Genomic DNA, 16,536 nt, shown 5'->3' with positions numbered 1-16,536 from the left:
TGGATCCATGCAGGGCTCAGAGGTTCTGGGGGGCCCCTGTGGCTTCTGTGGTCCCCAAGAGAGGTGCTGGCACACAGGCAGCTGAAGGAGCATGTGTTTTTGCACTGGATGCTGTGCCGTAAAACTAAGGATGACAGATCAAAGATTTGAACACGAGGTCAGATAGATTTTGAAAACTTAATCAGCTTAAATTTGCCTCAGAACTCAGCTTCATGATATTCTGTCCCCCTAAGAAAATGTTTTCCTTAGACACCTGTCCTCAGATTTTAGAGCCAAGAACACAAGCATGCTTAGAAGTTCATCCGAGGACAGCGTTTTGAGGACAGTCTATCAATATAATAATGTGATGTTCAGCAAAAAAACAAAAAACAAAAAAAATCAGAATTTTGTCCTGGAGTTAAATTGGAATTATTTTTTTGAACTATTGTTACAATTGAATTATTTCTGAAATTAAAGTATTTGAGGAAAAAACACAAGAGCTGATTTTCCCCAGAATTATAGAAATATTTGCTTATTGGATTCCACTATGGCAAAGCAGCCTTGGTTTTCAGTATGTTTGATTCTCTATCTTTGAATTGTGAAAAAAATGCTAGGAGAAGGAAAGAGCTGTACGTCCATCATCTCCTGGTTGGTTCAGCTGCATGTGGGGGTCAATTTTCAGAGTCATCACCACCTTTAAATAGGAAGGGACATGCAGTGGGACAAAAGGCAGTTGCAGACACCAAGCTGAGCCATGAAGTCACGTCCTCCATGTCGTGTTGTATCCTTGCAGCCTGTGCCTGAGTCTTTCTTCTTTCCTTTTCTCTTCATTCAGAAATGAAGTCACCCAGACGAACTCATGTGTGCTGCCTCCCTCCTCCTAACAGACACACACACACACTCACTCACTCTTTTTTTTTTTTTTAAATCTGCAGAAGTCTTTATGTTTTTCTAATAATTGGCAGCAGAGGTACAATTTCTCCCCTCTTTTAAGTGATGAATAGTTGGCCCAAGATCAAAGGCAAGCCCTTGCGGTTTTTTGGCTGCCACAAAAGGGCGTTGGAGTTGGCGTGGGTCCCAGCCGCTCAGCGATAGGCATGTGGATGAGGTGCCAAGCAGAGGGGTCGGTGGCAAAGTGTCTGTACACGTTCTTCATCTGAGCTAATCTGGCTGCCTTTTGTGTGTATTTCAGGCAAACAGCCGGCTGAGGCAGACTGAGAAGGAGTACAGCCAGAAGCTGGCTACATCCTCCCAGGTAGGTTGTGAGAAGGCAGGAACCTTGTGTGAATCCATTTGGTTTGGAAACTTGTTGAAAAGTGTAATTAATTCTGTTTTTACATGTAGGTCTTGACGATCAAGAGAAGCCATGACTGATTCCCAAATCAAATATCCAATGTCTTTCTTGCAGATTTTATCCTTTCAAAAACCACAAAGCTTTACGCTGACTTGAAAAAATGCGTGGGGTTTTTTTGAGTTCTAAATTTCATTTTTTTTCATCTACTTTTTCCAATCCTGAGGGCCCAAGAGGACTGAATCCTCCCTCAGTCAGTGAGATGGGAAAGTGAGGGGGCCTCGTCAACCATCCCATCTCGTAAAACCAGGAGCAGTTGCACAACCAGGACTTGCACTGCGTGTCACGAGGTGGTGGTTGCCTGCACAGCTGGTGGCAGAACCGCAGTCCCAACTGTCCCATCCTGATGTTTATCATCGCTCCTAGCTAGTTCCATGTTTTTGCCCACAATAACATTCTGAAGAATTTCGGTGTCCTGGAAGCAAAGTGATTTTGACTTGAGTTCTTCAGAGTAGTCATTTGAACGTGGAAGATGAAAACATGTGTTGAATTTACATACACATTTAAAAATTATAAGACAAGATGATTTTTAAATAGTTCACCTTTCAGTTTGATTGACAGGTAGTACTGAAGTGTGAAAAATGATGGAGATGCAACCAGAAGTTAAGCTTTAAATAATAAGAAAATTGCCATGAGGATTTATGTGGAGGTGTCATTCTTCTCATTCCTCCCAACCACAGCAGAATGCCTGCCTTTAACTTGCAAAGTGTGTTTTCAGCAATAGTAATAATAGTCTAATAATACTCTTTTCAAATCAATCAAAATACTACAAAGAATGGTTTAGAAGCCTCCAAGCTGGGCAGAGACGATCAGTGAGACAATGAGGAGAAGTTGCAAACTTTGTTATGAGCACTTTCAAATATTTAAATGCTCCTCATTTCAGATTTTCAGCTACCTTGAGTCTCTGTAAACCTTGTCCAAAATCTTGGTTTTAGTTATTTCAGTGAAACTTCATTGGAATATAATTTTTTTTAACTGCAGTTTTTGCGACTGTATTTATTGGGATCATTGTTAAATATATTTTTACATTATGTTTCTAAAGCCTAATGTGTATTTTCTGCACATTTATTTGCATACAGAGAAGCTGTGGGGTCTCCATCCTTGGAGATACTGAAAACTGGACAGGACATGATCCTGAGCAACCAGCTCTGGGGGACCTTGCTTTTAGGTGGTCCCTTTCACCCTCACCAGTTCCATGATTGTATGATAAATCAGAGAGAGTGCTCTTCTAAGTTCCTTTGTAGTAATTTGTTGATAGCCTTATTTATTAAAAAAAAAAAGAAACAAGAAAAAGAATCCATGATTTTTTTTCATCTTGTTATCTGAACCTGACCACCAGAAAGTTGCTAAAGCTTAAAAAGTAACATTTAATGCATGCCAGGCCTTAAGGAAGAGCTCCCTTTCATTGCTAGCTCTATTTTCTCTTTTATTGTTGTCATTTTTATGCTATTGTCATGCCCCAGTGAGTGTAATCAAGCCTCAGCCTCTCAATCCCAGATGCAGTTCACTGTCAATACTAAAATGGGTCTTGGTCCCTCCATTAAAGACAGGTGGAATAACTTAAACATTTCTGAATTTTTACACAAGGAGTGAGGGAAATTGCTTTAATTGTTACAGTGGGAACACCTAGGCAGTGTAGGGCAAGGTAATAACTATTTAACCTAACTGTCACAATCAATTTTGTCAGATTGAAATTTATTGGCCTGTGGAATAGTGCTAAAATGGAAAAATTTGGAGGCATGTTTGGTTTTTTTTAATGCTGGGCTTTGCTGTAGCTAACACACTGTTCTCTTTACTGGAGCGAGATGGACCCAGTGACCAGAACGGCCGTTCCCCGCGTTTCTGTGGTAGCCACAACACATACATCTCCTGTCAGGGCTGTTTGGCACAATAAAGGAGTTTCACCCTGATGTCTGAATTTCCTGACTTTTATGGGTTTGAATCGAATCCCTAAAGTTACTTGAACACAGTTTTTTTTTTCATAGTTTGGTATTAATGATAGGTCAATTGCAGCTTTTCTTGTGGTCATGTTGCTGACAACATCTGTCTAATCTTACTCTCTGTGGCCTCTTGGAACATTTGCTTTTAACACCCACACAGAGAAGATATTTCAAGAAATTTCCTCTGAAGTTTATACAAAGTAAACAGATTTTTTTTTTTTCTCTGAGAAGTACTGCACAAAGCAGATCTTTCTCCATCAATTCATGCAGAAATTTCCTTGCATGCATTTCAGAATTCCTATGCTAGTCCAGGGTCTTTCTAAAAAACCTTAGAATAGTTAGAGGAGACCTCGCAAACACACAAATCTGAGCACTCTGGTAGTCTCTCCCTGATTTGCCTGCCTGCGTGCTGAAAAGCTTTCAGAATTAGGCTGTATTATGCTGCTACAGCAGCTTAACCTTAAGCTTGGATATGTACATTAAAGTCAGTGACTCTCCCATATGTTTAAGTGCTTTGCTGGGTGATGACTTACATGACAGCATAAACTTCTGTAAATAGGCCTGAAGGATCAGGTTTAGTTATGAGTTTCCACAGTGATAAAAAAAGTACATTTCAACGAATCATGAGTTAATATGTAAAAGGTCTCGTTTAAGGATCCTGGATATTGCATCAAGTCCCAACTGTACTGCTAAGTGGAATATGCTCTTTTCAGCAGCTCAGAAATTTCATTATCAAGTTTAAATTTCAGTCCAATATTTAAGTTTGGGTTTTATTCTTCTCTGCAGTATCGAGCTATAAAGTATTCTTCTAGAAAATGAACCCCACCATCACTATGTAAATCTGCAGGCCTGGTTTCAGTGCAGTGGAAGACTGGAAACATGCTCTATTTTGAAGATCATAAATGTGCTTTGTTCTCATGAGTAAATATTTTGGAATGTCGTAGTGGAAAAGGCTTCCAAATATTTTGTATTTGGCAATTTTTGTCATTTGAAGCTTCCTGTATTCCTTTTTCTCTGCGTGGAATGTCATGCTTGCTAGCGTGTCATATGTTAATTCAAAATATTTAGCTTGTGCGGCAGAGTTTGCCAATGCCATGCTTGTACCGAGCGTGAAGGCATACAAAATACGTGCCTTTTATTGAAGAGAGATTTTAGCGTGTTGTTTTCTTTTTTAGATCATAGCTGAACTTAAGACAACCATTTCCTCTCTGAAAGAGGAGAATAGCCAGCAGAAGCTCGCCGCGGAGCAGCACCTTCAGGAAGTTCTACAAAGGTTTGACGATAAGACGCACCAGCTGATTACAGATAACGACAGAGTAGTCAAGGTAATCTGGCGTTTTAGTCACTGATGCTACTGGCTGAGTGTAATTAAAAGTTCTGCAGTGGGCAGATGAATGCAGGTATCATTCCTGTTCACACAGCGTTCGCTAATTCCATTCACTGGACCATGACTTTGAGGCACCTGATCTTTCCTCTAGCTGATCACACGCACTGGGGTTTGAGCGAGTCAAATCTATCCGCTTCAGTAGAATACTTGCAGCTTTCCTGCTCTCTTTCTTTCAGCGTTGACACAGGTTCTATAACATATTGTCATCACATCCAGTAGAAATAATTCAAGTGTTGGTAGCAACAGTTATTGGGACTAATGGTCATAGATTGTATGAGAGCCTTTTCCATGTAAATCTTTGTTCAGCTATTATAACCTCAATTTTAACCTCAATTTTAATGTTACCTCACAATGTAATGAAATACATAAAAAACACAAGGGAACTCTGCATACGTTTTCTGTGCAGTGTCCCAGAGAGGTTTTAGTGCTGGTTCTGCAAATATGTTTTGTAAGAATTTGTCAGCTTGGGGAAGAAATTGCAGGGGCTGTTATACTTGCTGTTATGTTATGCTTGTTTAGTGTTATTAATATCGTACTTTTAAACCAATCTTCCTTTGAAACCTCTGATTTAATGGAAATTTACTGAAAACCAGATACCCAAACAGAAAATTCTGAGGAAGGTAAACAGCAGTGTGTGCTTCGGAAAGCGGAAAGAGGTAGTTTTACTATTCCATCACTTAGTATTTTTAAGAACCACACATACTTCTAGACAAGCATATGCAGAAATACTTTGCTTTTTATTAGCCTGGGGCAAAAAAAATTGGTTTTATTGAAAGATGAATCCTAGATGTCCTGGAGAGGGGGAGCAACATTTAACCAAGGGCAAGCTGAAGACCTTGAGGGATGATTAAATAAACATTTCAAAGACAAAGCAATTCTTAATATAGTACAAGCCTTTGAGAAGACTTAATCTAATCCAAGCTATTGAAGACTATCGTTAAAAACCGGGCATTTGCTAAATATAACATTGATTTAAACTAACATGGAAGAACAGATTGCAATTTCCTTTATATGGTATTGGGTGACTTCCTGTAAGACCTTCCAATTATTATTTCCTTTCAGAGAGAGAAATACGTTTTTACAGAAACAAACAGACGCTCAGAGAAGTTTTGGATTTGGTCAGTAAAGTGATATCCAGATGTGGATGCCATAACACATGATTTTGATGTTAATTCAAATTCCTGACTCTCTGCCAGTTAGAGATTTCTAAGTTGTTATTATTTCATAGTTGTATCTATCTCCTTAGTATTGATTATTATTTTTTTAAAGAGTACCTTAAACATTAGTGAAAAGGAATAAGTGAAACTTTTAAGAGCATTTCACCCCTTTTTGCAACCTATAAAACCCAATCTGAGTATCTGTGTTTGGTTGCATATGGCCACACTTTGGGTCAATTTGAGACAAATGCTTCAAGTCCTCAACATTCCGCTTTACACTGATCTTTCTGGCCGATGGGCAAGTCAAAGTTCATGCCATCAGTCATAAAATCAGGGTAAAATTTTGGCTCATCACATTCCTTTCTTGTGGCTTACAAGATAACCACTTTGGATGCCGTCGTACGGCAACGTCTACCAGCAAAGAGCTGAGCAGCAGTGCTCTGACAAGGTGTTGAACAACGGAGCATCTCCTGTTGCTGCCTTTGTGCTGCTGTTGACTTTGAGCCTGTTGGGATTACGACAGTGTTGGCACAGAGTGTGGTCCCGAAAGCACAACTCGGTGTTCAATGCTGCGTAGATATCTTTGCTTTGAACTTACCAGGACTTGTGTTCTTTGGAGCAGAGTACAAGGACACTGCAATTAGCTTGGCATGGGGCAAATCCAACTCACCTGGTCTCTGTGCCATGCCTCTCCTGGAATGGGCTTACACTTCAAAGATCGAGAACCATCGCGTTAGACCATAGGATTAGTTGAGAGCGCAATTATATTAATGCCCTGCAGATGCTCGGGAAAGCTGCTTGAATTGCCATGTCTGTTAACCCATTTGTGATGTTTTTGATGGGGATTTCAGGAGACACCCTCCAGTAAGATTCTGGGTGTTGAAATCCTGAGAATGTCTATGCAGGAGCTACGCTGGTCACTGAAGTGTAGTGTAAACTTATTAAGGCTAAATTTAAACTAGCTTTCTTGTATCCCAGTAGCAATCTAGCCACAACAGCCCAGAGCTCAATATGGTCAAATGGTCAGAGCATTTACCTAGCTTTTCTGCTGCTTTTGGCAGTGGTTACTGGCTGGACTCAGCAGTAGCATTAAGTTGATTGCATTGTCGGGATACCTTGAGGTTATTTATGAAATCTGAGCCTTAGTGATTTTTATGAAATCCTTTTGGATCCTGGAATTGGAAGTACAAAACAGTTCCTGGGATTGGAACCGCAAAACATGTTCAGAGCATTTTAATGTTGAAGTTGGTGGCCAAGTGGGGACTCCACATCAAAAAAGTATATTCTGGGAAAGAAATAGATGGTGGAGCACATGCAGTGACAAACCCACAACAGAAAAAGGAGAAAATGAGGCTTTTTTGCCAAAGGAACCACATTGTTGTTTGACTCATATTACAGATTCTAGGATTCTGTATAACCCCTGAATTAACACCAAAATTTCATTAGCAAAACAAAGTTTGAAGATGACATATTTCAGCACTTTGTATGTCAGCTAGCTTATGATCAGTTTAATTCTGTTAATAAATAAGACTTAAAAGATTTCTAGGAAAGAATGTCATATAGTGATGTTCCCCGTTCTGTGAAAAAGTTTGAAACAGTTGGTTTTCTTTGTTATGTTTAAAAATGTTGAGAGGGGAAAAAAAATCAAAAGTGTGTTTTATAGCCAGAGCAGAACAAAGGAGAAAACGTCTAGTTTTAAGTTGTCTGGGTCAACGTGGGCATTGAGTATTCTCAACATCATCATGGATTTGTTGGATGCCGTCGTATCTTGGAACAAAAAAGTGATTTTCTCTATGCAGAGGTTGGACTGAAGGTTCATAGCAAAATTTCTCAATGCAAGTATAATGTAATACTTGCTCTGCTGTGGAGGAAGTCCCTGTGTTGGATACTCTTATTTCCTTTTATTCTGGTGTAGTTTCCACAGGAAGAGTGGGTTTACACTGATTTTGCCATGTGATGCCAGCAAATTGTCCCATGAAGGGACAATTGTCCCATGAAGGGACCGTGCATGGTCTCTTGGGCTTGCTGCTTGTCAAGCTCGTCAACCATCCAGCCCACCCTGCTGACCCAGGGCAGCTCGGCTGGCCACGTGGCTTGCTTGGTCCCTTTGCAAACCTCCCTCCCTTTCATGTGTGGTTCCTATTAAAAGTAAGACAAATTATTTTAAACCTTGGGATGTTTTAAAATGTTCAGAACATTTCTTTAAGAGCACCTGATATCTTTGTTTCCAGAAAGTAGTTGTCAAAATATACTGATGGTATTTACAAACATATCCAGAATGCAGTGTATCAGAAAAACTGTGTTCTTAAAAGTTTTGTGAACAAGCTAATTTTGCATTTACTTATGTTTCATGACCAACCATGTTTATTAGCAAATTCCACTTGTAATTACAAATAATATTTTGTATTAAAAGAAAAAGCACGGCAGAGCTATGGGAACATAAACTGAGTGACTGTAGTTCTGTGGAAGTATTTAGTCTGTTGTCCTCAAAATACCTTTAGAATTTCACCATTGTACTCTGCAATAGCCAATGCTGGATTTACTAAGAGGTAAATAATTCTTATTTGTTGGTTTAAAATTCTTGAGCAAAGCTAACTCTCAGTAGTTTAAACGTCTTTATTAGCGCTTATTAAGGTGAGGAGAGACATCAGAGAGCAGGATTGACCTGATCTGGAGTACAGAGAAGAAGCGGTTTTGTTCCTGCTGTACACACAGGACACTGGAAGGACACTGGAAGGTAGAGCCTTGACTTGGTCCAAGGTTTGTGGCAAAGATGGAAATAAACTCCGGGCTCTAAGCTCTGGATCTGTGTGGCAGTTGGTGCATCAGCCCTTCTGCGAGAGCAGTTTCAGTAACAAAACCACACGGAGCTGTGTGGTTGGTATGACTCTGGAAGCGATGTCACCTGCTGTTTAAGCCACATCTCACAGGTACACTTGCAGTCTCATCAGGCCCTTTTGAAGGAAGGAAGATTAAAACGAGTACCTAAAACTTAGGGTAAAGTGAACAACAAAAAGTCCTAGTAGTTATAATCTAGACTCCTGTTGAATAGCTTTATAATAAACTTCTGTGAATAAGACACACATTATTTATAAGCTTTTTAATATATTTTATTGTCCTTTTTTTATTTTAACTTTGCCAAACGTGGGGATTTTTTTAGTTAAAAGTGCCTGTAAAAAGGAGGTTGGCATTTCACTGTTGAAGCTGACTCTGACTTGTGTCTTATAAGACATCTGGTCAGAACATGCGTTATTGTTTGTGATGTTTTGATAGCCACAGCCCTGCCAAATTCTGTCAGTCATTGAAGATCTTCAGAGACGTGTATGTCACAATTTCACCTGAGAGATCTCAAATCCATCTAATTGCTTTTGTGGCTAAACATTACCATGATAAACCAGTTGGAACGGTGAAATTAAGAGTTGTAAGGGACCATCTTAATATTAAATACGCAGGGTCATTTTTCATAGATCTCTGTTTCTTTGTCGCTGACTTTAGCCTATAATAATAATTCTGCAGTGTATTTTATTAGCAGGGAATTACAAGGCACCAACGTTTGTACCTTAGCATTGTAAAGCAGGCATTAAAATTTACCAGGCAAATAACATTATCTTGCTTGTAATTTCCTATATTCTGTTTGATGAGCACAGGCACCTGTTTTTCACAATCTTTGTTTATATGCATACTAGTTTCACCCAAATTCTGTCTGTTAGAGAAATGAGGGTTTAGCCCCAAGCTTTTCAGCTGTTGCTCATGCTCCGTCTCTTGATTGCCTTACGTGGTTATCTTTAAAAGGCTGTATTGACACGTTCATTATAAATCATATAAAATAATTTCCCTGTTAAGGTTAGATAATTATTGATCACAACTGAGATTCTGATTTCAAAAGTCCTCTCTCCTTTTCAAAATCGTATCTCTTTTTCAGTTGCCACAGAAATTATTTCATTGTCTGAAGCACAGCACCTTCTCTTCAGAATTACAGGGCTTCTGATGTTTGGCCAGTCAGGCAATCTGAGTGGCTGAGCATCTGTAAGTACTTTATAATAGATTTGACATGCTTTGTGAGACAAAGAATTGAGTCATCTTTTTTTCCTGCAGCAAGCTCTGCACTCTGGCATTTTTCTTGACTTTTCGTGTCTCAACACATTGAAGAACTTACCATGGCCAACAGCAAAATCGTACTTAAAAGTTTTATAAAAGGCTAGAACTAGTGCTTGCCTCAGCCTCTGAACTGCGGTCCAGTTTTATCCAACGGGTTTAAAAATATGGGTTTTTTCACTCTTTCCTGTGTTACCATTGTTGTCCTCACGGTTTTACCTTCCCTGCAGAAGGGGCTTTGCTGCGTGAAATCCTTTATATTCTTTGTTAGCCCTAGAAGGGCTAACACCTTATATCTGCCAGTCACCAAGTTATGGAATTGAAGATTTCATAAATGCATAACAAAACATGAAGTCTTATATAGCTAAGCTATTGGGCTCTTTTGATGAGTTGGACTACACTAATTTTGCACTGGGAAAATGGCAAAAAAGGAATTCAAAACAAGCCATAAAATTCACTGCTTTTAACTGGCAAGACAGAAGTAATAACGCTGAGTGGGGTCCTGGGCGATTAGAAAGGTGCAGAGAAAACTCTCTTATTATTAAGCGTTAGGTAATGCTGACATAGGCCTATGCAGCTAATAAAGGGCAGACAATGCTTTTAACTATGATATAAGAAAATTAGCTTTTTGAAGGCTGCTGTGATGGTTACAGTTTACTGCTGCATTTCAAAGACGTTTTATTCTCCAAAGAACACAGGGACTTTTATGTGCAGGAGAAAGTGGTGCCTAGAAAGACGGAGTTGAGGAGATACCCTGAAGTTAGGAGGCAGACTGCCTGGGAGGAAGAGCCTGTGCTCCAAAGTCTGGGACTTTACTGGAGAGGGAGAAAAAAATATGAAGATAAAAACAAGTGTCTAATGTCCTTCAAACACAGGGCATCTGTAAAACAGCCTGTGCATAGGGCTGTGTAGACTTTCCAAGGGCTGTTCTTTGTTCCAGTTCCAGTGAGTTCCTGGAACGCAGCCTCTTTCCCTGCTCCTGGAACAGCCTTGACTGCAGGGCTTCTTCAGCCATGTAGGTGGAAACACAATATGTGTGAACTCTATATTCAACCAACAAAAGATTGCTGGAGAAAACGACATCTTCAAAGAAAATCTTCTGTAGTCCACGAACATTTATTGCTCTGTAGTAAAGATTTTTAAAGCCTGGCACAGTAACACAAGTTGCAGGGTTTGGCAAATAGAGATTTGGGGACGTGGACCTGGTCTACTTACTTATCAACGTGTATTTCCGTTAGATAACTTACGGTGTAGCTGATCCCAGGAGTGAAGAGAAATAGCTCCAGATTCCATGGGCTGATTCCAGCATGCCTACGCATTTCCAATATTTGTGCAAACTCTTTTTTGCAAAACTGTGTTCTAATAGAAGTTGCTTTTGTGTTTTTACTAATTGTAGTGCTTGCTGCTCCAGGGATGTCAGCAGGAGAGAGTCACTGAGGATTTCAGTTTCATGCAGTAAAATACTCTTGCCAAAATTCATGTTGACTTTAGAAATCTTCAGATTCCATTTAGAATTTTCTGCTGGCTCTCCAGCTTTACATGTAACTGAAACTCAAGCAGATCAAATATCAGAGTATTTTTTAAGAAATGACTGGCAACCGCTTTTAAATGGCAGATCACAGTGAAATAGAAATATCTTTGTTAAACTTACCATTTTCATAACAGTTGGGGTTTTCTTAAGCGTAACAAGAGAAACCTGGTGAATCCAATACCTGTACAGGGCTACTTACCAATACTGAAAGGCAGCATAGCAGTAGAATCAAGTGGTCCATAGCATTCTATATTTATTTTCTATAAATAGAGTGTTTTTTTCCATACAAAATTAAAATACTTATTGTTTCCTTACCATTAAAGGATTAGTTACAAAGAAGCACTAAAGGAAAGCAGCCAAAGATGCCATATTTCTGCCACTTTCTTCCATCGGTGGAGTTAAGAATAAAGGAACTTTCCAAGTTATAGTACTGCACTTGAAAAGGAAAAAAGTATGCAGTGACTTTTATCTGTGTATTCAGTAGATCAGATGGCAAACTCACCCAGACAGCCTAGCAGGGGAGCAGCTTCTGCTTTTCTCAGTAAGCCCTGAGTGGTGGGAAGCAGCACCAAGCACGACTTCAAAAGATACAAATGTGCATTGAGTATAAAGTTTCGTTTTTCCAAACATCTGTCTAATTAGCACAACTTTTATATTTGTGAATTCTAGCTCTGACTTTCTCACAGTTTCATACTCAGCAGAAGTGGCTTTTTCATCTCTCAAATTTGTGTAGGAGATTAAACTCAGAAATACTGTCACCAAACCCGACCCTTCAGATCCTTGATATAAACCTCTCCTGTTTCCTTCTAGCATCAATTGCCCTATTGTACCCACCTAGAACATGGGAGATGTAGCTGTTAGCCAATTTTTTTCTAGCAGAACAAGATGATTTTAATTGAATGTTAGTATCAACCAGTTCTTGTGGTTTGACGTGGATTCAAAATTAAGCAGTTCATCTGCTTAAAGAATGCGTAGGCACTTGTATAATAACCTCAGTAAGTTTTCAGTTGCCTCTATCGTACGGGAAATTGGTTTGACTTGCCCTTCAGTGGAAATTTTGTGTACTCTTGGCAGCCAAAATAGCACTGGAGTCCAGAAAGAGAATGAAATTCTATCCATTTGTATTGTATTTTGCTCTTTTTCCCATTAAAATTTGTATCCTAAACATTTTAATTCAGGCCCAGTTCACCTTGTTGCCTTGCAGTTCAAGGAAACTGTCTCTATGTCTTCCTATAGAACATCTGTATGAAAGAAGGTGAAAACTTAAGTTTTACTTAAAATATACATTATTCTTTGAGCCATTTGCATGTGGATTCTGCACTTCATGTGCATCCTCCATCTTGTACTTCCCTAGCCATGGTTTGTTGTTGCTGATTCATGCACCAAGTACATTCTGATTCTCTTCATTTATGAACAGGATTTGATATGGTAAATATTGTATTTGTTTACCCTTGAAAATGTGCTTGAAGAAGACTAGAGCTGAAGCTTACAGGGAACCTCAAGGCCAAAGCTTTTTTTTAAGCTCTTTCTTCTGTGCAGGCATCAGTAGTTTTGTATCTCTGGCCTCTTCAGAAAGCCTGAGGTCCTCAATCAAGGAGACTATTTCATGGAGCAAAAGGAGTTTGCCTGTTTTCTTCTTCAGGGATCTGTCTATGAAACTTATTCTCAGGAAACTTAAGTAAGCATTGCCTACAGGATAAAATTTAGGACTCTAAAGGAGCTTCTTGGCAATGTCCCCTTCAAAAGTGCCAGATAACTGAGGACTGGAAGAGCAGGAAAGCAGAGATTAGTCAAACAACAAAAGCCTTGCTGCTCTGACACAACTGCTTTTTATCTTCTGTTACTAAAACTGTCTCTGCTTATTTTTAGTTCAGACTTTCACAGCACTGAAGTCAATATCTTCAATTAAGTCAATATGTTAATAGTTGTGAAGGCAAATCCTTCAGCACTAGTGCATATTCATGTATGAATCTAATGCCTGGTATCTGCAGTAGTGGTGGAGATACCTTTTGGAACTGTCTTCACCAGCTTGGCCAATGACCCAGGAGACCTAAAATTTGTATTTCTAATGCTGAATGTGTCTCCTGCATTTGGCACCTCAAAAGAAATATATCCTCAGTGAAAACCCCAGATTGCCAATTAAGAAGAATTCATTAAGATCTGCTGAAGTTCAAAGCAAAACGGCCAGTTCCTCACAGGTCAGGGCAGCTCTTTTAATGGTTCCTGCTTTGCCTCCAGCAGCAGCTCATCTCTTGAACCTGCTTATTTTTCTGCCAGTACTGTTGGCAGGTGAATAGAGTCACATCAGATCACCTCACGAATATTTTAATGCTGGAAACCTGTGCTCTGAATATGCCACTTTCCTGGCCCAGCATGGCATGAGATCATGGGTTTCAAACCTGTCCGTGTCGGCCTTAGAAGACAAAACACACAATGCACTGTTCGCTTCCTTTTTTGAGATCTGCCGTGAAGCTCAGTTTTGCAACCGAGTTTGCTCTCTAGTTTGTTTAGAACATTGCAAAGGAATAATGCCAACTGCATGGGGAGGAAGGAGAGCATCCCTTGATCGTTTGTGAAACAAAAGCAAATGAATGCAAGTCCTAGAACCAGTTCTGGAGAAAACAAAACAATCCCTTTTCCTGGGAAATGATTAGTTAGGACATGTCAACACGCAGCTTCACCCAGATGTACTGTGGTTTAGGAAAGCACAGCAGTCACACTCCTGCCACATGGGCCAGTCCAGAACTCATCCTGTTCCTGACAGTCCCTGTCCCAGGAGTGCAACATTTGAATTTCAATAGAAGGTTGTACTAACTGCCTTATTAGGCTGTTGAAAAGTTGGTAAATCCTGAAGTGCTGGAAGGTTTCCTTTTGTATTTTCTGACTTCGTGGGGAGTGCCCTCAGTACCCACATGTGGTACCATGGTCCAGCTTGGCCCTTCCGTTCCTCTTGCTAGTGTGACCGCGTTTGCACTCAGCATCATCGCTAGGATCTAACCTGGAGGAGACCTGGGAAGAGGATGTGCTTATCCAGGGAGGGATGGTGCCTGCAGGGCGAGTATCCAATCCATCGCATGCGTGCTAGGAGCCCCAGGCGCTCTCCATGCTGCTGCTCTCTTCCAAGTTTGTTATGTAAGAGAGGGTGAAAGTACAAACAAGAGAAAACTAAACATGAAAAGTGAGTTTGTTTGCTTACTGAGAAGCTTGGGAGTGGCAGGATGAAACTGTATGAATAAAAACTTAGACTACCAAATGTTAGATACCTGCAGGAGCACCTGCACAGTTGGATCAAGCTATATATATATATATATATATGTGTGTGTGTGTGTGTTGTTCTTTGCAGCATATGTCTGTGTTTGTCTATCTAAAATATTCTGTACTAGTATTCTAGAGCTCTCAAATGGAAGGGAAAACTTCTGAAGAAGCTGAAATAGATCTTACCCATGTCTAATTTTGAAAAAAAAATTATGAACTTAAAGGATTTTAGAAATGTTTAGAACCATTGGCATTATGACAGCAAGTATCTCTGTCATAACATCATATGATTAACTAGATCAGAAACATTCTGGGATGTTCTGATCAGTTATGTTAATTCGTCTTTAAAAAATATAAAGCCAATGCTCTATAAAATAGATACTTGAAAAACAGTTTTCGTTTTCCTCAGGCTAGGGAGATTAGAGTTTCATAATCTGTTTGACCAGCTGCAGAGGACGTTCTTTTTCATTTTTTCTTTTTAAGTAAATGAGCTTCATCTCAACATGATTAAAAAAAAAATCAAGCTTCAAAAATGCTCAGTTTTCACACATACTTTTAAATAGGAGCAATTGCATTATCATGTCTCATTGCAAATGTAATTGGGTTGGAGGTCGTTAAAGACTTTGAATAAAAGAATTTCCAAGTTTCCAAGTCTGTATCCTTCCCTGTCAAGAATCATCCCATTTTTGGCTTACAGACTTAATTTTAGAAGATATTACTTTGCTGCCTCTTAGATATTACATGTAGTAAGTGTGCAGGCACTGTTAAGTCAAGCTCGCTCTTGTTCAGTTCAAAAAACAGTGGTTTGCCTTCCAAGTTAATAGTGTTGATTAAGGTTACTTTGCAAGGTATAAAGACATCATTAAATTTCTTTTTGTGTGTGTGTTACTGAGAGAATGTGCATTATTTTGTGTAATGGAAGAATTCCAGCAATATCAGGCAGTCTGCTAGTTCATTGCACAAAATAAACAGTTTTTCTTTTGTTCTTCCTGGGAATCAGGTTACCCTATTGATTAGAAATATCTGAGTCCTTTCTTATTTACTTTTAAAAAGAGCATAGCAAAGTAAGATGCTTTGTAAAGGCAGTTAGAAATGTTTATATTTCTAGGTCTTCATACATCTGTGACAAGGAATGCATTTTAAGGAGACGTTTGTAGAGCATTGAGGGTCTACTGGAACCTCTGGTGCTTCTCCAGGTGTAAAGTTTCTGAACACTCACTTAAAGTGGCAGTTTGATGATAAACTTAGTTGGGAATGAAGCCCCCAGTGGTGAGAAGATTGCCTTGTTCAGCAAGTAGTTGATAAATATGCTCTATCATGAGTCAGGTATTCTCTAAATCATCGTAGGAAATTCTGCTCAAAGCCCTGATGTTTGTTTTTGCAGAGCTGTTGGTAAGAATACAGCAAGCAGCAGAACTAGATGTTTCACTAGTTAATTCATAGTCAAAATAGCAGTTTTTTACTAGCAGAGCATATCCATTGACGCGACGTTTTAGATGTTCTTATGACATTAGCATCAAAAATTCAAGAAGTTGTCTGAAAGTGTTGAAGCCAACATCAGGTCTTCACAGGAAACCTGCTCTGAGAATGGCAGACTTCTTGCCGTTCCCTTTGATTGTGAAGTGTTTAATAAAAAGCAAATTAGGAAATGGAAATTGTCTCATGGATCAATCAGGCACAGCAGTTCCGCCTGTTCAGCGTTATCTGTCAGACATTAACCTGATTGGGAATGTTTTATTTTCTATAATAGTCTCAAAATCAGACTGAAAGGTTGACTTAAAAAGTACCTGATGTATTTTGTGTGTGCTCTGAGGCTGATAACAAACTCTGCAGTTCAAGTT

General features: G+C 39.4%; 1 protein-coding gene across 2 annotated transcripts in view; it reads left to right on the top strand.

The window, feature by feature from the left end:
- Positions 1-16,536, top strand: part of CEP112 (centrosomal protein 112) — a 161,781-nt gene that overhangs the window by 118,907 nt on the left and 26,338 nt on the right. For both annotated transcript variants that reach the window (XM_069872763.1, XM_069872762.1), the window contains 2 exons: positions 1,172-1,234; positions 4,446-4,595. In XM_069872763.1, coding sequence (XP_069728864.1) covers positions 1,172-1,234; positions 4,446-4,595 — 213 coding nt within the window. The remainder of the gene's footprint in view (positions 1-1,171; positions 1,235-4,445; positions 4,596-16,536) is intronic.

The sequence above is a fragment of the Phaenicophaeus curvirostris genome, chromosome 19 (genome assembly GCF_032191515.1).
Source record: "Phaenicophaeus curvirostris isolate KB17595 chromosome 19, BPBGC_Pcur_1.0, whole genome shotgun sequence".
NCBI classification, from domain to species: Eukaryota; Metazoa; Chordata; class Aves; order Cuculiformes; family Cuculidae; genus Phaenicophaeus; species Phaenicophaeus curvirostris.
This window is presented reverse-complemented; position numbering and strand designations above follow the sequence as displayed.